Below are 20,881 nucleotides of genomic sequence, written 5' to 3'. Positions count from 1 at the left end.
GCTGGGTTTGAACTGCCTAGCTTGCAATTAGCAGTCCAGTGCTTACCCTACAGTGCCACACCAGGACTCCATGTTGAGGACACACCATAAATATTTGCTATGTTGAAGCAGACCTTGAAAAAATTTTATTTCTGTGTGTAAATATTGTTACTGAGTTTTCATATTACCTGATACCCTCTGTGAAGAAGGATGTATTTCCCAGCATCTTAATCTGACACAAGTAATGTGATCCTGCCCAGCCCTCAAGAAAATCCCACCGTCTATATATCTGAGCAAAGCAAACTGAGGGAAAATGTCTACTCTTACTATTAGTTTCCTGGGTGTGTCACATTGAAAAAAATTATGGGGATTTTCCCCATCCAAACTTTTGAGTTGTAGAGAGCTTTGTTCAGCGTTAGCACAGATTCATTCATTCATTTCATTCATTGGTTGAGGTGACTTTAGACTGTGTTTGCATTTCACATACCTGCATTTGTGATTTACAAATGTCCTTTGTGGCCTTTTGGTGTCAGAGAGATTCTTAAGGCCCTTAAGAGTTTCAGGGCCTGGTCTTGGGATACAGGGTTTGACAGCTGCGGATCCTGTCCCATGCCTGCGTTATGACGGGGCCATTCACCCATATAAGCCCTGCTCTGACTTTGCTTTGCAGGAAAGAAGCTGCTAATTTAAACATAAGTATTTTTAGTTGCAACTCAAGGTGCAGAATCAAAGCCTCCTGGGTTCTTGGTCCTTCCTTGTTGCTACAGATAAATAATCTGGTGAGCCACGTGTTTTCTTGCTTTGCCAAGCAGGGATAACAGCACTGCCTGAGAGGCTGAGGCCTTGAGAGCTCATTATTGTGTGTAGAGCGCTGGAGACGGAAACATGAAAAGTGTCTGAAGCTCAAGGTGCGGTGCACCGGCCAGGTATTTTGAGGAGGGACCAGCATCTTTGATCTCACCTTGGGGAAGCCTTCGGCTTTCAAAAGACCCCCATCCAGAATTCTACTAATGAAAGTGAGGCAGATGCAGCCCAGTCCCACTGTAAGCAGAGGCTATTTCAATATAAGAATTGGCCCCAGTTACAGGGCATCTGGGGAGCAAACACCCTGCTACAATCCTTCCTTCCTTTGGGAGCAGCTCGAACCTGGCTAGGGCAATTTATCCAACTCATTTCATGGGTTCATTCACAAATTCATGCAGGACACCCATCAGATGCATATGCACGTAGCTGTGCAGCTTCCCTGTTTCCTGACACTCAGCGCCCCAGCCACCCCAGCAATCTCTGGAAGGCTCTGTCCTCCCTTTGCACAAGCTGTTCCCTCAGCCTGGAACTCTCTCCTCTTCACATGTAGGCAAACCTCTCTGAGACAAACCTTCCTAACCCCTGACTCAGTCATTTCCCCACTCTAAAAGCTCATTTGTCAGGGTTCATCGTGAAGCTTCATGGAATTCTTCCTCCACCGTTTATGAGTATCCATACAATAAGCACCGGACTGCAAACTACAAATTCCACGGTTTGAGCCTAGCAGCCGCTTCCTAAGTTAAAGATGAGGCTTTCTGCTCCTCCTCGGAGAACTTACACAGATTGCTGGAGTCACAAATGAACAACTATCAGCCAGGCACTTGCAGGTGACTTTTTCATTAGTGTGTCTGTCTCCTCCTAGATCATAAGAAGATCTAGGAACAGTGTTCTCTTTGCTCACCTTCAAAGTAAAAACAAACAAACCCCAACGACCAGCTGCTTTTGAGTTGATTTGGACTCACAGTGACCCCATGCATGTTAGAGTAGACCATGTTCCATGGGATTCTTAATGGCTGATTTTTTGGAAGCAGAGCATCAGGCCTCCTGGTGGGTTCAAATCACCACCCTTTTGGTTAGAGGCATCACTCAGGGACTCCAGGCTCACATAGCTGTTGTTACAAGTGCTGTCAGTCAGTACCAACTACAGTGACCCTGTAGAGGATGTGGGAGGAGGGGCTGATGGGAATGAATCACCAACCTTGCAATTAGCAGTCCAGTGCTTATCCTACAGCGCTACATCAGGACTCCACTCTGTCCTATAGGGTGGCTTTAAGTCAGAATCACTGGAACGCAATGGGTTTTCTAATTTGGGTTGGGAAGTTTTCTTAGGAATGCAACATCACAGAGCAGACAGTCTCAGGTGAGAGTAGGTGGGGGACACACACAGATGCACACAGAGCTTACTTCATTCAACTTTTGAGGGGCAACATGGTACAGGAGGTTGCACTTCCTTCTTCTCAGGGGAGTTGTGCCAACCAGTGTAAATTCTCCAACTGGGTATACAGCCCAGATGCTACCTGAACACTTCCTGTTACCCTGCCAGGAAGCTGACAGGGCAGCCACTACCCCCCTGGGCGCACGCATGCTCAGGTTGTCAAGGCGACCGCGCACACGGAAACCACACGCACCCAGGGCTGAAGTCAGACTCGACTCCTGACTCGTCTCTCAGTGGGAGAGAAAGAACCCGTTCCCTTCGTCAGCCCCAAGGCGACGGTGGGTCAGATGTCACAGCAGATGAGAACACTCGACGCCGGATGTGAGAAACGATTACTCGGCTGGGGGCGTCGGCGGCGGCAGCGACGGGAGAGGGGGCGCACTCACCTATCTTTTGAAAGACTGAAGACTCGCTTTGCAAAGGGCTAGGAGGCGGCTTGTGTAGGGAGGCGCACAGGAGTGACTTTCTTTTCATAGCCTGTTTCCATGGTACCTGATGGCCCTTGGCAAACCACAGCTGGGGAGTCGTGGACAGCCAGGGGGTCCTGGGGTCTTATCTCTCCTTGGCCACCCTCCAAGGCCCATCCTCCTGGCCGGCCCGGGCCTCTCTCTCATCTCGGAGTGACACCGCAGACAAAGGGCACAGCAGAGGGAGGAACAACCCAGAATCAAGGTCTGCAATCCCTGCCCACCCCCTCGCCCTGCTTTGGGCAAGGTTTTGTCAAGACCCTTCAGAACAGCCTGCTCAGCAGACCCTCTAACTAGGAACACATTCTTGCCCTTCCTTCCCTCCCCCACAGCAGGGGCTGCACAGCCCAGATTGTCAGATAAGGGGCTCTTTGATTTTCAGCGTGTTTACACAGGCGGTGGCCCTGAGTCTCCTGGAATCACCCATCATCTGAGGCTGGACCAGTTAGGATGGGCCTGGGTAGGGGGAGGGGAAGCGGATTACTTACCTGTTCCTGGGAATTCATCACTCGCAACTTCATCTGCTTCAGGTACGTGGAGGTGAGGGGCATGTTGTAATCAATAATCCCGGAGACCAGAGGAGACGGAGGCTCATTTTCTGGAAAAAAGCACAAGAGGAAACCCGTTTTAGTCTGGGTCTACGGTAGAAGAAGGTACACACCTCTGAGAAGGCATAGGCCAGAGACCACAAAGGGATGGCTCACGGGCCATATTTGGCTGTAGATATGTTTTGCATTGTATTAGGATTTTTTTTTTTTTCTACTCAGATGCTAGTGTTTTAAGAGATTTTGTATTTTTAGTGAAATACGTGTTTTGTTTTGTTTTTACTTCTTTGGGAAATGGAAGGTTTGGCTACACTTCGCCTGCATTCCACTTGGCTGGACAACCACTGGAGCTATGCAGCAGCCACCTCTTTTGGACGGTGCTCTCCAATTTGCCATAGTCCCCACCACTCCCTATTTGCCTTGCACACCTTTACTCAATGATGATACCTGCCAGACCACTTAAGTCTGTAACCCTGCTGTCAGCCAGCTCTCTTCCTGGTGAACACATGACCCCCCAGCCCCAGTCTGACTGCTTCAGTGGTCCCCACAAGCACTCTCAGGTACCATGTGGCTCACAGGTCTAAGCCAGACTGCTGGAACCAAAAAGAAATCGTGGTTCTTCCTCCATCACAGAGAGAGCACTTCCTCCCATACATTGCTTTGCTGTCCTGAAGATCAAAGTAAAGCATGTTATTTTTTTGTAGGGAATTTACAAAGTGCAGAAAGATGTAAAGAATGAAAAAAAAAAACCCTAAACCTATAATGCATCAAACAGCATGCATATGCCTCGGTTTATTATTTTCCCCTGTGATTTATCTTCTTTACACAGTTGATATCATAATGCATGCACAGAATTTTAAAAAGTTTGCTTGAATTTTGGTCCATAGTGTTGATCATTTCCTTTTTAGAACAGATTCCTAGAAGCGAAATTCATGGGTTGAAGGGCAGGAATGATTGATAGCTCTTGAAATCTCTGACCAAGCTGTCTTCTACAAAGGCCGCTGCGGTGGACACTGTCCAGCCAGTCTGTTCTCCATGTGAGGTGCCGCTGTGGGTGTCATATTGGACAGGCTAAAATGGCAAGTCAAGGAAGACGGCGGAGCACGACTACTTGGCACTTGCTCACCATTCTCTTTGCTGACCCAGCTTCCCTCCAGAGAGCTTCTGCTATGATAAGACATCTGCCCAAGCCCAAAACCTGGAGTCACCTTCCAGGCGCAGTCATGCCAAGTGGAGTCTCCTTTACACATTGGGTCACTGGGGGCCTCTCTCCCTTGACCCCACTGCCCAGGAACAGTATTGGTTTCCTGTTCCCTGGCCTCCTCCTGCCTCTGAGGACTGCAGAGCAGGCTCATTTCTCTCCAGGCCTTTGACCCAAAGTTTCCCTCTGCTGCCTAATTCTATTCATGGACTGGGATTCGAGTAGTGTGAGGAAGAGAAGCAGGAGCTACTTCTAGATGCCTGCCCTCTGCCATCACCACGCTGACAAAGAGAATGGCTGAAGGGGAGGCAGCTGACAGGCCAAGGTGGAAGATGTTGTTGTCATTGTTATGTGCCGTGGAGTTGGTTCCGACTCATAGCGACCCTGTACAGGGTCTGTAAATCTTTACGGGAGCAGAAAGCCTCATCTTTCTCCTGCGGAACAGCTGGCAATTTCGAACTGCTGATGTGGAGGTTAGCAGTCTGATTCATAACTACTATGCTACCAGAGTAGAGAGGAGGATATCTGCAAGGTGACTTGCTAAGCCCCCACCATCAACCTAGAATTGACTCCCTTAAGCCCAGGGCCTGTTAGGACCCAAATCAAGCCAAACCCACTGCTATCCTGTAGACTCCGACACACAGCTACCCAATAGGACAGAGGAGAATTGCTCCATAGGTGTTCGAGGCTGTAAATCTTTCTGGGAGTTGTTGTTGTTATTAAGCGCCGTCGAGTCGGTTCCGACCCATAATGACCCTGTATAGGGTTTCCGAGGAGCAGCTGGTAAGCTTGAATCATTGGCCTTGTGGTTCACATCAACGTTGCAGTCCAGTACATTAACCCACAGCACTACACATAGACTGCCTCATTTTTCTCCCATGAGCAGCTAGGGAGTTTGAATCGCTGACCTTTTGGTTAACAGCCCAACGCTTACTCCAATGTGTCACAAGAGCTTCCCTCTCACACTGATTGGGTTGAAGGCAGTATGTCAGGCAGACATCCTATTCGTGACACTGAGATGGCGTCACTCAAAAGAGCTGAGGTTCCTTTCTCTAGACTGTGGAGTTTCCATTCCCCAGTTTCTATTTCATTTCCTCATAGACAGTGTTGGCTGGTGAAAAGTTCCACAACAAGGCACATATGAAGTGTTTCCCTCATGCTCATGGGTCCTGGTCAGAGCCCCGAGTGACAACTGCATCGGCTTTACCACGGCTCTCATATTCGGTAGTCCATGGCCACCTGTGTTCTGCCTGCTGATGAGAAAGAATCTCTAATGAAGCCAGATACAGTTCCGCTTACGAAAACGAAATCCACAGCGAGGGTGGTGCTCTGGGGAGGTGGGAGGTGTGGACTGTTCTCCTCTAAAGAACCCCCACACATTAGAAGCCTCGTCTGGCCACTGGCGGTGAACCAGTAAACCTCCAGAAAGGAAGGCAGAATGCCCTCATCTCAGGGTAGCTAGGCCACCCCAAGCAGACACACACAAGTCCATCAGAGAACTCCTTAACCTGGTGTGTCATGAACTGCTCCTTGGGGAGATAGGGCCTTGGCAGATGGGGACACTCTGAGTGGGAGGATGAGGGACAAGGCTGGCTGTGAGAGGTCCCACCACAGAGAACAGACAGCGCTGGAGGCGACAGTGATGCATGTGGAGAGCCTCCAGCTTTGTAAGTAGAGCAGAGGACCAGGGGCCAGGGGGAGCAGCATCAAGTCAAGTGCTCACTGGAAAACCAATATCAGGGTGGCAGGCACGCTGGGGTGGGAATACGAAAAAAGAAGTGGCTTTCTTAGGCTTTGCTGAGACAGGCTGGCCCCAGCTGTGGTCAACACTGAGTCAGTAGCCACAGTTTGAGCCACTATAAATAACCTGGTTTTCTGCTCACATGAAGGTTTAAAGCCTTGGAAACCCCTTACAGGGTCGCTATGAGTGGAACTCAATTCCACAGCACTTAACCACAACAACCGTGTTGGTGGGAATTGTTACGAGTGGCAAGGGGTGAGTTAGAAGCTAGCAAGGGTCATGAAGCCTAAATGACCCAGTGAGAAGGCAGAGGAAGCTCCCAGAGAAATGTCTCAGCACCTCTTTGCCAACAAAAATTGAAGCCAGCCCAAACCTAAACCTAGTTCTACGTAGCAATGGAGACAATCGAAACTGCAGAGGCTTTACCCAGTCCGAGCCACTGCCAACCTCCACAGCTGGTCCACACTGACATTCACCTGTCAATGTACATTTCAAAAGAGGAAGTGGCCGTCCTTTGTTTCAGGTGGCACTCAAGGTGGCAGTTTTCATGAGGTCTCACCTACAGAACGGATGGAATCCTTGGTTCAGGGAGAGCAGTGACTCTGTAGGTGCTGGTGGCAAGCGTATGAGAGGCCTCCCAGGCAGGGCTGGGGTGTTGCAGGATGTACAGTGATGACAGGCCAGGCACAGAGATCCCAGGCCTGAGGTCAGCTGAAAAGGTGATAGAAAAGCTCCTTGCTGGGGAAGTGAATCAACAGACAGGTAAGTCTTCCAGGACAGGTGTGCGTAGCTGTGTGCTCCGGGCAGGTGGGTGTTCAGGGTGGGGAACCATAGAAGACAGTCCTTGCTCTCAGAAAACAAGCAGGGTGCGACTGATAAGAGTCCAACTGAGCATGGAGGAGGAAGATGGAGGATGAACTAAGAGAGCTCTGGAGAATCTCAAGAAAGCTTCATGTCGAGAGGATCTGACAGGACTGTGCTCATCACTCAGCTGACAACTACTGATTGTCCCTCTCACTCAGTGCTCCCAAGAAGCCCCTGAGGTGGGTGCTAGATAAACACCTGCATTTCACAGATGAGGCCTAGTGCTGTAGAGAGGCACAGCCAAGTCTGGAGCCTGGAACCCGGAAGGGACAGGTTCCGCAGGAATCAAGCTGGGGAAGGACAGAACGGAAGTCAGGGCCCAGCCTGGAGGGCCTTGAAACCACCTGGAGGAGATGGTCTGGTTCTGAAGGACCCGCCCACTGAGGGGGGACCTTCTGTAGGTCCTGGTGTCACCTCACCCCTCACTCAGTCTGCAACCATCTAAATAGTTTGTCACATCAAAGGACACAGAGAGGTGCCTCCAGAGACTGCTCTCCCCGAGAGCCAGGCCGGTTCTCATTCTCTGGCCTCCCTCTGCTGGGGTTGCTAGAAGAAGAGCATGGAGTCAGGAGGCCCTGGAATTTCCCATCCTGGACTTCCTGACCGACCACAGCCTCCTTTGTTTATGCTCCGGGCGCTGGGGGAGGGCATGGGCTGTCCAGGCCCCACACTCGGCTGGGGACAAACCGCTGAGTCTGCTGGGGACAGATTTGTCTACTGGGGACAAATCTGCTTCCTTTCTTTCTTTTAAACATAAGGTCAGGAAGCAAGACGTTCTCCCAGCAGCCTCCATCCGGTCCTCTGTTCCCCCTCTCCCCGCCTTCCTGGGACAGGAACACTGGGCCAGGGTCTGGCTCTGCTTTCCTGGTGGGAGAGAGAGGAGTGCTGTGGACACATCCCGAGCACCCAGCATGGTGGGCGGAGTTCCGATCCCCAGGCCTTAGGCCAGCTGGCAACCATGGTCCAGGTGGCTAATGCCTCTGGTCATGCAGCAGACAGGGCATCCTTTCAAACTCAGGATCTCTCGGGCAGCTTCCAGAAACCAAATCTTTCCTTTCACCCGTGTCCAGGCTGTAGAACCAGGCAGCTCGCCTCAGTGGGTGGGGGCGCATACCTCAGTGGGGCCACCTGCACGTTGGCCATCTTGTGCCTGGTCACCAAGGTGAAGCAATGCAGGTGGGAGACACAGGTTCCCAGGCACCCACTTCAAACCAGGTGCCTTTAATTCAATGGCAGTGTGGGCGGCATTACTCCCATTCTGTTGAGGAGGACATTAGCTTTTCTATCTCCTGGGCAATCTTAGACAAGTGATTTCACCTCAATGCTTCAGGTTCCCCCTGTGTAAACAGGGACTATACCTCATAGGTCTGTGGTGTGCTATGAGACGATGCTCACAGAGATTTTCTAACTGGCCAACGAGGATACAGCAAGGAAAGGACCGCACCCCTCGCCTTTCCACAGGCCAGTTTGTCTCCTGTGCCTTCCACGTCTTGTCTTGTCCTGTCCTGGGACTGCGAAGTAGCGTCCGTCCACATATGGGTACAGATGGGCTTCTGGGCCCTGCTCTGACCAGCCTACAGCGCACCCTTGGAGAGAAAGGTTCCAGCACAGAGCCCACGGAGCTGATTGACATTCTAGGCGGCTCCAGCTAGCATGCTCTCTGGGCTCTCACCCCCTCCTCTCCTTCAGAGGGCGGGGCAGTGGGGGAAGGGAGGAGAGGGAAGGCTGCTGCCGCCGCCCCCGCCACCGCCACTGCTACTGCTGCCTGGGTATCAGGCTTCCAGCCAGGCAGGTGCCCTTAGACCAGGTGGGAGAAGAGCCCAGAGGAGGGCAGTGAGGAGAGGAAGTCCTCCCATCTGCATGTCTGTGTTTCTGTGGCTGTGTGTGTGTCTGTATCTGTATGTGTGTCAGTGTGGGTGTCAGGGAGCTTGAAGATATCCCAGAGCATGACCTCTCCCAGCCTACCTTCCCCAGGCGGGTGATTCTGTGTCTGACTCCACCAGTTGCTGTGGAAACCATTAGGATGGGTGGATGGACAGGGAACAGACCCTGGCAGGGTGGGGAAGGCAGCAGGAATAGGCTACCTAGCCCCACATCAGCAGGTACGGAACGGTGTTGGGGGAGGGGTTGCAGCTGCTCAGCCAGGACCAGGCCATGTGGCACTGAGACAGCGCCATCCTAAGACATCCTGTTACCCCAGTAACTGCATAGCTGGCTCTTCCTGCCCAGTCCCCTTGTCAGTACACCTCTCCAGTCTCGTCAGCCTCCTAATCCCACTGCATAGATGAGGAAACTGAGGCTCAGAGAGATGAAGTCAGGACACACAGCAGCTGGTTGAGTGGGGGAGCTGGAATTTGAACCTATCTGTATGTGTCTGTCCCAGAGCCCTTGCTCTCAACACCAGCACCCAGCCCTTAGGAGGGATGAATAGGTTCCTCTTGTCCCTTGTGCCCCATGAAGCACTGTGGCCTAATGGCTCCCCACGGGCAGGAAAGTAACTGGATTTGGTGAGCCAGATGGCACTGTTGTTGTTCAACTCAGTACTAACTCATAGCGACCCTATGCACAACAGAACGAAACACTGCCCGGTCCTGGGCCAACCTCACAATTGTTGCCACACTTGAGCCCTTTGATGCTGCCATTTTGCCAGTCCCTCTCCCTGGGGGTCTTCCTCTTTTTCTCTGACCCTCCACCTTATCAAACATGATATCCTTCTCCAGTGACTGGTCCCTCCTGACAATATGGCCAAAGTATGAGAGATGAAGTTTGACCATCCTGGCCTCCAAGGAGCACTCTGGCTGCACTTCCAATTATTCTCCTCCAACACCATAACTCAAAAGCATCAATTCTTCTACGGTCTTCCTTATTCACTGTCCAGCTTTCCCATGCATATGAAACTACTGAAAATACCATGGCTTGGGTCAGGTGCACCTTAGTCCTCAAGCTGACATCTTGCTCTTCAACACTTTAAAAAGGTCTTGTGCAGCAGATTGGCCTAATGCAATATGCTGTTTGAGTTCTTGACTGCTGCTTCCATGAGTGTTGATAGTTGATCCAAGAAGAATGAAGTCCCTGACAACTTCAATCTTTTCCCGTTGATAAGAATGTTGTTTATTGGTCCAGTGGATGACCCTAGAACCACCTAAATGAAAGTCCACTGGACGCCTGCTGCCACCCGCCTTAACCGCTGGCTGTCCGTCCTCCAGGTTTGAGGGACGTCACTTGGGCACCACCTAAGTCACTGGCTCACCCCCATGATTCGGTACCTTCTTTAACCCAGTGTTCAGGACAGCCTGGCACAGTGCACCAGGGGCACCAGAGACCCAGAGAAACGCGCCACCTGGGCACCATTTCTGAGTGATGAGTAACAGTCGTACCAGCCAATATGCTGGCCAATATTCCTTTGCCAAAGCTACCTGTGAGCGGACGGGCAATGGGATTCACTACAGGTCGCTGCAATGTTCAGGGTGAGGTTGTGGATGGAGGTGCTAGAGTTGGGGCTCCTGTCACATGGCAGAGCAGAGCTTCTGAGCATGGATGGTGGCCCATGGGACCTGTATCAGCCTGCTCCTAAGTGCTCTGGGTATCATTAATGCCTTTAATGCCTCTGTGGTGCTGCAGAATATAATGTGCTAGACTGCAGGGTCAGTGTGAGCCGCAAGATCAGCAGTTCTAACCCACCAGCCACTCTTTGGAAACCCTGTACAAATCCCAGCTCCCCAACTCCCCAGCTGTGTGTCCTGACTTTATCTCTCTGAGCCTCAGTTTCCTCATCTATGCAGTGGGATTAGGAGGCTGATGAGTTGGAGAGCTGAGCCACGTATCTGGCGTGGGGTGACTGGGCAGGAAGAGTGAACTGTGCTGTTACCGGGGTAAAACAGGATGCCTAAGGATGGCGTCTCAGTCGCTATGAGTCAGAACTGACTTGACGGCACTTAACACCTACAATAGAATTACTGACCAGAGAGTACATGGGTGGGTGTTCCTGGGAAGGGGACAGTCACCTAAGAGAGAGCTGTTATTGCTAGGTGGTGTGGGCCACAGGATAAAGGATGCTCATGACAAGAGATGACAGTACAGCCAGCGAGACCAGACCCTGGAGCCTAGAGGACAGAGGTTTAATGCTGCAGAGTGGGCAACCTAGGCAGCAAGAACTGCCAAACTTAGAGAATGTGGCATTCCCAACGATATTCTTGGCAGAAGAAGAGGGTCTGGCCTGGTTATTGAAAGGCAGTAGGGATGTTCTGTTAGTTTTTAGGTAAAGTTTGAGAGTTTAAAAAGAAGTTTAAACAGAGTTTAAAGTGAAATAAAAACCCCGAGAGACTCTGAGGCTCTCTGGGTGGCCCCACGCATCCACACTGGCTTCTGGGAACTGTGAGAGCTGCAGTCTGTGCAGGAAAGGGCGTCCCCTCAAGCATGCCACCACCTCCCCTACCTTTGGGCTCCAGGCCGTTGGAATTAAAGTGCATCCTCTTCTGACATTCGGTGCAGCTCATCAGGAAGCGGGTTACAGCCTCCCTCGGGAGGAAGGCGTAGGTCTCCGCGATCTGGGGGTGGGGAGATAAGGTTCCAACATTAGATGGCTTCATGAGGAAGTAGTCTGGTTGCTGGGTCACCAAGCTCCCTGCTAGGTGGTGGGTACTTGGCCCTTGCCAAGGAAAGGCAGAGATACAGGGGCAGATAGCCTCAATCCTTAGCTGTGGGAATAAGTCAATACTTAGGCTAAAAAATGTTGGAAATTTTGAATAAAGGAGCTTAATTGAAAAAGTAAAACACTGAAACATTATCTAGTCTTTAATTTATGTCCTGGTCCTGTTAAGTGATAGTCCTCTCAAAAACATTTTTTTGTACTAAAATAGTAGCTGATAAATGTTGCTCTAAGGAGCTTTGGTAGCGTAGTGGTTACGAATCAGGCTGCGAACCTTAAGGTCAGCGGTTCGAAACTACCAGCTGCCCCATGGGAGAAAGATGAGGCTTTCTACTCCCGTAAAGATTTACATCCTCGGAAATCCTGTACAGGGTCGCTATGGGTCGGAACCGACTCGACGGCACTTAACAACAACAACAACAAATGTTGCTCTAGGGTAGGATGAACGACTACGCGTTTTACAGATGGATAAACTGAGACCCACATAGATTTCCCTGGCTCTGGGACCATACGCAGAATTCAAGCTTCTACAAGCTATTTCTTGTGATAATTCACACTTCAGGAACCTTTTGGGAGGCAACTGTGAAAGGCTGGTGCCAGGGGATCAGAACATTCAAACTGAACAGACTCTTCGGGATCTTCATGCTTCACATGAAGTCACTGGGGCCTAGAGAGGTGAAAGAACTCATCCAACATCAACTGTTTCTGTAGAGGCAGTAATAGACTAATCCCCAGGGAGAGAGGCAGAGAGAGAGAGAGAGAGAGAGAGAGAGAGAGAGAGAGAGAAAGAGAGAGAGAGATTGAGAGAGAGACAGAGACAGAGAGAGAGACAGAGAGAGAGGGAAGAGCTGGGTGTGAGCTGGGGAGTAGGGAAGAGGTGGTCCTAGAGCCTGAAGCCCAGCCCTCTCCTCCTGCTCTGGGTTTAGGGGAGCCCACTCCTGGTTTTGGAATCCTGGTATGGCACTGTGGGCTAATCCACTGGACTGCAAAGTCGCTTTGAACTATAAGGTCATCAGTTCAAGCTCACCAGCTGCTCCTTGGAAATCCTATACAGGGTTGCTGTGGGTTGGAACCAACTCAATGGTACTTAACAACAACAAAAACACTTCTAGTTTCACTGCCTGAAAGGCCAGAGGGCCCCTCAGTTCCAGATTCCCAGACTGAGACCAGCAGCTGCCCAGTCGCTTTCATACATGTGGGGTATGCCCACTCTTCTCCACTAGGGGGCAGCATCATTCCGCCATCCAAGCTGCAGCCCAGCTGGGGGAAGTTGGCTGAGGGCACTGGTCAGCAGCATGGGGAGGGGGCGCTTTGGGCTATGGCAGTCTGGGCCCTGCTTCCCTTAGGGGCAGCTTAGGCCTCACCCTTCTGCTCCATCTCAGCCATGGCTGAGTGAGGTGGGTGGAGTCGAAGGATGCAGAAGGTCTGGGGCACTCTGGCTGTGGCCAGGCCTTGAGGACTAGCTTGGGCATTGCTCCGAGCTCAGCCAGCCTGTGAGTTCCAGGGCCCACTCTTGCCCAGCAGTCAACTGCACGTGGGGAGTTAATTTTGGTGACACAATTGTTATTTCTCAGCTGATTTGATGCTCTGCGGAGCAGGCAGGCTCCTTGATGAGTTATCTTCCTTCCAAATTCCCTTTCTGATTGCCTTCCTCTGGAGGTCAGGGACAAGGGTAAACCCCAGTGTCTGGTTGAAGCCTGGGCATGGAGGTCCGGGTGCTAAAGGCCAAAGGAAGAGGGCTTTTCTACAGCACACAGCGACATGTTCACACACACATACACACCCCCGGGGTGGCCTGGGAGCCTGGAAAGAAAAGGGCTGACTGACAGCAGCAGGAGCAGCCAAGGGAAGGGGAAGGCGCCTTGGCAGAGCAGAGGGCCAGCAGATGACCCCTCAGAGCGGAAGGAAAAGTTGGGGTCGTTAAGTTTGCTGGGGAAGTGAGGGAAAGGTTCATACCATAACGGGTTGTTGTTGTTGTTGTTAAGTGCCATGGAGTTGATTCCAGCCCATAGCGACTCTGTACAGGGTTTCCAAGGAGCCAGCGTGAGCTTGAACCACTGATCTTCCGGTTCAAATGGCTCTGCAGTCTGGCGCATTAACCCACAGCGCCACACCAGGACTCCACCATAAAGGGTGGTTATGTACCGTGGAGTCGGTTCCGACTCATAGCGACCCTTCATAGGAACTTCTGGTAGTTTTGAACTGCTGACCTTGAGGTTAGCAGCCTGATTCGTAATCATTACGCTACCAGAGCTCCTTACCATAAAGGGTTGTTGTTGTTGTTAAGTACTGTGGAGTCTGTTCCGACTCACAGTAACCTTGTGCAGGGTTTCCAAGTCTACAAATCTTTATGGGAGCAGAAAGCCTTCTCTTTCTCCCGCGGAACAGCTAGTAGTTTTGAACTGCCGACCTTGAGGTTAGCAGCCCGAGGGTAGCCCTATTTAATTATACAAGGAATTCTGGTAGTATAGTGGTTACGAATCGGGCTGCTAAGCTCAGGGTCAGCAGTTCAAAACTACCAGCCAGTGGTTTTGAGGGAGAAAGATGAGGCTCTCTGCTCCAAGGCACATAACAACAACAACTTCATTACACAGAGCTCGCCTGCCAGTGGGCAGAGAAACCGTTAAGGGGCTCATGGAGGCCCAAGGAGCTCTGGGTGGCACTGTGCGTTAAGCACTGGGCTTCAAACCACAAGGTTAGCAGTTTGGACTCACCAGTCTCTCTCCAGGGGAAAAAGATGAAGCTGTCTACTCCCATAAATATTTACAATCTCGGGAACCCTAAGGAGCAGTTCTGCTGTGTCCTAAAGGATTTCTGAGAGTTGCAATTGAATTGATGAGAGTGAGTGTGGTTTTTAGGGAGGATCCTACCTCCCAGCCTGGCTGAGGGCAGCACACAGCATGGGAAGGGGCCCTTCTTGCCACCTGGCCCACTGAGGGCATGGATGGGGATTGTTCAGAGAAGACCTGTCCCAGGGCCCTGGCAGTGTACAAAATGGGGAAGGGGAGCACGGAGCTCAAACCTTCTGGCAGTGGGCCCTGTAGAGGGACGGGGTGGGGTGGATGGAGCAGGTGGGTGAGAGTCCTTGGAGCTGGGAAGCCCCGCCCTGCTCAGTGGCGCATCTGCAACCCTGCTAAGAGCTCCCTAGGGAGTCAGCAGAGTGCAGAGTAAGAGCCCGTCTGGATGAGGACACAGACCCCTGGCACACACATCCCCACTCCAGTCTTCTGTGGGCCTTTGAGCCCACCCTCCTGGCTCACCCCCAAGGAGAAGCAGGCCCAACACCACAGGTAGAAGTGAAACCAAAAAGACCATCCGAGAGGATGTTCCAGTCAGTGGAATGAGGACTTTAATGCTGCTTGAGCCACAGAGCCTGCTCTGGAAATAGACTCTGATGCTGCAGTTCCAAACACGAAACAAAGATGGACCTGCTGTCTGTATAGAGGGGCAACTAACTCAGGTCCTCTCCTGCCTAGCCCAGCCACCTGCATCTGCCCTGGGCTGCCAACTACCTTGCTCTAGGGGCCTCAGGCCTGGACATTGAGACCCATACCTATGTGCATTTGCCTTCTATGCTTTTTCTAGCAGCAAAAACAGTGAGAGATCTCGCTGGCAGGAGTCAGGAGCTATTTGCAGAGTCGCTGACTTGCAAGGCTTCGTTTCGCTCCCCCAACTCAGGCCGACAAAGACATATGAGGCCAATTTGGGGGATTTGCACCACTTTACAAGATCCTCCTTCTGCCCAGTGGGTGGATTAGCACATGGTGGGCCTGCAGCAGCTGCTGACCACATCTGGCCCCAACCCCAAAGTGGCCTGGGCAGCGAGATCCGGGCTCCGGAACCCAATCTGGCTGCCACCAACCTGACCGTGAGGAAGGAAATAAAGGGGCTCACTCCTACCCAATCTGGTGCATAAGCCAGAAGGACAGGACAGCCCCTTGAGAAGAGAGCCAGGTCCTCTGTGTAGGTTCAGGGAACTGTAGAACCACCAGGAACCTTTTCAAGATCCTGCCATGTAGGAGAGCCCATGGCTTCTCTGGACTTCAGGTCACACTGCCTGGGAGGTTAACACTCCACATGGGGGTGCCCGCGCTAGTATTGATCACAAATGGCTCAAGGTCTTCCCATTGCAGAAGCTTCATCACCTGCCTTTTGATTACTGGACAGCTGCAGGTGCTAGAAAGTGGTTTTTCCTAATGAAGAATTTGTCTCCTTAATGTCCACCCAGTCCCCTGCCTCTTTCCAGACAATCCCGGCCTTTAATAATCTGAAAAACCCCAGTGGCTATGAGAAGGTGGAAGGCTTCAGGTTTGACCTAACCACCCAGAGACAGGTCCAAACACTCCTGGGTCAAGGGATGGGTGGGGTGAGGGTCTCACGTCTGCATAGTGTTGGGCTGAGGAAAATGGGAGCAGATAATAAGAAGGGGACAAAAGAATCCAGACACCACCCCTGCCCCTCAAAAGGAAAAGGGGTGGCATGATGAGAGTGACAGATGGAGAAGAGGAGGGAAGGGGGAGGAGGTGCGCGGCCCCTGGGTCTCACACCCACTGCAGGAGGCCTTGGTCTTGCTGCTGCTGAAATTCCAGCTCTCTATGCAACCCAGCTGGCTCACTGCCACTCATGTGCCAGCTCTGGACTGGGCAGCAGGAAGTGGGGCACGCGGCGGGCATATGGACGAGAAGCCAGGAAATGCAGAGCAAAGGGCTGGACATCCGCTTGGCCCAGGGATGCCAGTGCTGGCCGGACCTATCCACTGTTGCCTGCTGCCCAGTGTGATGGCTGTAGTCCCAGGCTTCCTAAAAGCTTGGGGCACGCCTGTGGGTAAGGCTAGGCACTAGGTACTGAGGGGAGTGGTCAAGGAAATCACATGGCCCAGGTACCCGAGCTCACTAGCCTACCACAAGACATTGTAAAGAAGCAGGACATGGACTCTGGGACCAGTGAATGTCAGCTAAGGGACTCTGGGGGCAGGTTTCATGTCTCTTGGAGCCTCTGTCTCCTCCTCTGTAAAAGGGGATCACAGCAGCACCTACTTCATACATACAGTCTTCATACCTAGGAAGGCTTGGAGGCTTGATGACCATAAACCCTGAGCACAGAGTGTGGAGTCATACTAAGTATCCAGTAAACTGGCCCCTGTAATGCTGAGCTAGCGTGCTGTGCCTTGTCAGTACCCAGGGCCTTGAAGTTGGCCCCTACCTGGTCCTCTCTCCCTTCTTCTCTGACCTCTGACCCTTAGAACTTCCATCCCAAAGTGCACACACTGAGAACAGGAGAGATGGAGGAGGTGGTGTCTGTCCTCTTCCGTTCCCCTTGGCCTGACTCCTCACTTTCTAAGGCTCTTGGAATGTGGGGTCTGCCCTTAAGACCCATTTAGGGCAAAAACCATCTTCTGAGGACAAGGACAAACCAAATTGTTAGATTTTTTAAAAATCAGGCCACACTATAGGAAATTAGAGGCTTATTCAACCCCCTACACAGCATTCAAGGTTATTTATACAAAGAACTTGGGGTGTGGGGGTGCACATCTGCCTGGTCACAGAGGGGTCTGTGGAGCTAGAAAGGCCAGACAGAGAATGAGCGGCATGAGGGTTAGGACTGATTGGCAGGCAGAGCCTATGTGACCTTAAGCAGGTCACTCAACAACCTGGACATCAGTTTCCCTAACTGTGAAATGGACCCGAAGTGCCTCCTCCCCCACACTGCTGTGAGGCTGGGCTGCCTTTGAGGTGGACACAGGACATACAGCCACAGGCTCAGGCTCTCAGAGCGGAGCCCTGGAGGTCAGCAGCAGACCACAGGCAGGCCTTCTCTGTGACAATTCCCACTTCTGCTTGCCTTCCCCACTCCCTTCTGCCTCCTCAAAGCTTAGCATTCCAGTTTACGGTAGGCCGCCTCCTCCACACAGCTCCCTTAGTATAGTGCAGAATAGCAGTCTGGCACCGGGGCACCTGAACCCTTTCTGATTTTCCTATGTCTTGGTCTTACCCTCAGTCTCCCCAACCTGAGCTGAACTGTGGTATCCTGGAAGGTAGGGACCAAGCCTTGTGACTTCTCCTGGTAAAGTCCCAGTACTGACTTCACAGGGGAACCAAATCAGCTCACACCTAGGAAGCACTTAGGGCCGCCGGCACACAGCTAATGCCAGGGACACTTTTGCTCATACATTATTATTATCCGTGACCCACGTGACCACCCCAGAGCAGGCTGCAATGGGGGCTGGTGAGTGGAGCAGCAACCGGAGAGAGGACTTACTTGCCTCCCTGCCTAGTAGTCTCTCTTCTTTCTCTCCTTCCCTTCAACCTGCTTCTCCTTTGTGCTCAGACCACAGAGCCCGCCCCTCACGTCTCCCCAGAAAGTCCCTGGCTGTCATGCCCTTGCCCTGGCCGGCCCCCGCCCCCCCCCACATCCCCAAAGGCCATTTCATCACGCCTCAGCTCCTGGCCCCACCACCCCCCACCCCCGCCCAACATGTGCAGAGCCCGTGGCCTCCTGCCAAGGCTCCCCCCCACCCCCCCACCCCCGGCTGCCAGCAGAGGCAAAGAGACAGAAATCTTACCGCTCGGTAGGTTTTCTTCTGCCCCGCGTGCTTGGGGGCCTTGCCTGGCTCTGCTGAGCTCTCCACATGCATCGAGTAGATGATGTCAAAGAAATCCTCCACCACAGCGACCCGCTTCAGAGAGATGCCCTCCGGCTCCGACAGGCCATCTGCCCCCTGCCACAGGGTGGACAAGCTGTGTTAGTATCAGGGATGACGGCAGGGTGGAAGCTGTGCCCTGGGGCCGTGCTGGCTACAGGGTCTGGCCAGGGATGGTACTGCCCCCTGACCCCACAATGCTGCCCATGGTGGGGGTCTGGGAATGGGTGGGGAGGGGGCTTCCAGGAGGGGCGTCCTACGATCAGGGTGGCTGCTGCTACTGAATCCATGACACCAAAAACACAAATGTGAAAACCAACAGGCTTCACGCTCACCATTCCAAACAGATTGTGCCAGACTCAGGCGGGGAGCTCTAGAGTCACACGCTGTGCCAAGACGCTCCTGGAGTTGGGGTGGGGGGTGGGGGTGCTAAGTAGATGCGGCCCCCTTCAGGAGCTCACCACTTAGCAGTAACCTTTTACTGTGGTCCTGGGTTGGGGCTCCCAGGGAACCAGCCTCCATCACCTGGGTGACTCCTTCCTCCACCCTGGCCTTTCAGAATCAGCTTTCCACCACTGCCCACCCTCCCCACTCCAGCAGCTGAGCACCAGCACCCAGGTTCTTTGTGTGTGGAGACAAGACGGACACGTGGAGGTGGCTGGGCCAAGGGAGCCGGATGGCCTTTTGTCAGCTGGCCCCACAAGGTGTACCCTTCCCCAGCAACAGCTGCTGAGCCAATGCCTGCCCCCTTGCACAGAGCTGCAGAGGGTGCTGGGGAAAACTGTGGGACCTGAGACTTGGGTCAGGACTGGCGGGGAAACAGACTGCTCAGTGAACACACACATCTTAGGATATGGGGTACACACAGACTCAGGTACACCAGATCCCTTCCCCCATCGTTCTACTTTAAGAGGAGAGGCTTCATCAAAGAAGAAGGGTGTGCAGCATGGCAGGGATTTGGGAAAAAGGAAGAGATTTTCTCCACAAGTACCTAGAAGACAAACCACTAAGATAATTCTTTCTGGTGTGGCAGTGGGGGTTAATACACTGGGCTGAAAAGTCAGTTTGAACTGCAAGGTCGGTGGTTCAAGCTAACCAGCCGCTCCTCGGAAACCCTACAGAGGGTCACTGTGAGTCCAAACAATAACAAGGACACCTGATGGAGGTGTCCATGAGGATGAGCTTTGTCTGTTTGCTCAAGGTGGTTTGCCTCGCACCAAGAACAAGGAGAGATTCAGTAGAAACTCAGTCTGTAACTACACAGTGACTGATTGGCCAGAAGTGGCAGGGAGGCGGGTCCTTTAGGGCTCTCTTCCCTGGTTTACATAGTGACTCCATTGCATAAGCGGATGCCTGACCCTGGGGCTTCTCTGAACCTCAGGCTCTTCATCTATAAAATGGGGGTAGCAGAAGCACCTTTCTCAGGAGTTACTGAGAGCAAGAAATGAGATCTGTGTGGAACACTCAGCACCAAGCTTGGCACATCGAAACCCACTCAATAAATGTTGTTGCTGAGACGTGCTTTGCAGTTTGCCAAGGACTTTTCCTAGGTATGATGGAGACAGCCCGGGGAGGGTGTTAGGTTCAGGGCCTACCTATGGCAGAACTGGCTGAAGATCAGCAGCTGGAGAAGAATACAGGCCATGCTGTCTGGATAAAACACAGGGTTTGGTTTTATCCTGCTATTCCCCCAGCCCAGGATGGTAGGGCAGAGTGGTTTCTGCCAATGGTCCACTTGAGAACAGAGAGCTGCTAAAGGGTAGCTGGGCATCTGGGATGTAGGGTACCATGCCCGAGAGGCTGGCAAGCAGTGCCCCGAGTGGTGACCACAGGCTGTGGCTACCCTGAGTGGTGACCACCTGCCAATGGCTTCTCCCTAGTCAGAGTCCACACTTCAATGAGGACTTCTTAAATGCTATGTATCTGGGGGGTGCGCTCAACTGTAAGAAGATGCAGTAGCCGCCCCTGGGAGGAGGCAGGATCAGGAGGAGCTTACTGCTGACCCTGCTTCCTTGCCGTGAGATTCTGGATAAACTCTTCTACCTCCCTGAGCTTCACTTATAAGCTAGAATCTAAAGTTCCCTGGGAGTCCTGGCGTGGCACTGTGGGTTAGTGCGCTGGACTGTAAAGTCAGTTTGAACAGCAGGGTCGGCGTTTCCTCAGGAAACCCTATACAGGGTTGCCATGAACCGACTTGACGGCACTTAACAACAACAAAGTTCCCTGACTCTTCTCTTTTTAAACTCTCAGGAGTTACAGGCGGTCCCCAAGTCATGAATGAGATGCATTCTTGAGTGTGTCTTCAAGTCGAATTTGTTTTGGAGGTAAGTTGGAGCAGATATATATGGTTCTTATTTAGCCTTACTTTAGTACTAGAAAGGAGCCCTGGTGGCACAGGGTGCTAAGCATTTGGGTTGCTAACCGAAAGGCTGGCAGTTTGAATCCACCAGTTGCACCAATGGAGAAAGATGAAGCTGTCTGCTTCCATATAAAGCTTTATAATCTCAGAAACTCATGGAGCAGTTCTTCTCTGTCCTGTAGAGTGACCGTGAGCTAG

At 52.2% G+C, this 20,881-nt stretch overlaps 1 protein-coding gene across 1 annotated transcript in view; it reads right to left on the bottom strand.

The window, feature by feature from the left end:
- The window catches only part of LOC102836547 (chromosome unknown open reading frame, human C20orf112), a 147,237-nt gene that overhangs the window by 71,866 nt on the left and 54,490 nt on the right, over window positions 1-20,881 (bottom strand). Inside the window, exons 2-4 of the mRNA XM_006860695.1 lie at window positions 18,247-18,402; window positions 11,472-11,583; window positions 3,174-3,283 (exon numbers count right to left, since the gene is read on the bottom strand). Coding sequence (XP_006860757.1) covers window positions 3,174-3,283; window positions 11,472-11,583; window positions 18,247-18,402 — 378 coding nt within the window. The remainder of the gene's footprint in view (window positions 1-3,173; window positions 3,284-11,471; window positions 11,584-18,246; window positions 18,403-20,881) is intronic.

The sequence above is a fragment of the Chrysochloris asiatica genome, unplaced genomic scaffold (assembly GCF_000296735.1).
Source record: "Chrysochloris asiatica unplaced genomic scaffold, ChrAsi1.0 scaffold00039, whole genome shotgun sequence".
NCBI lineage: Eukaryota > Metazoa > Chordata > Mammalia > Afrosoricida > Chrysochloridae > Chrysochloris > Chrysochloris asiatica.
This window is presented reverse-complemented; position numbering and strand designations above follow the sequence as displayed.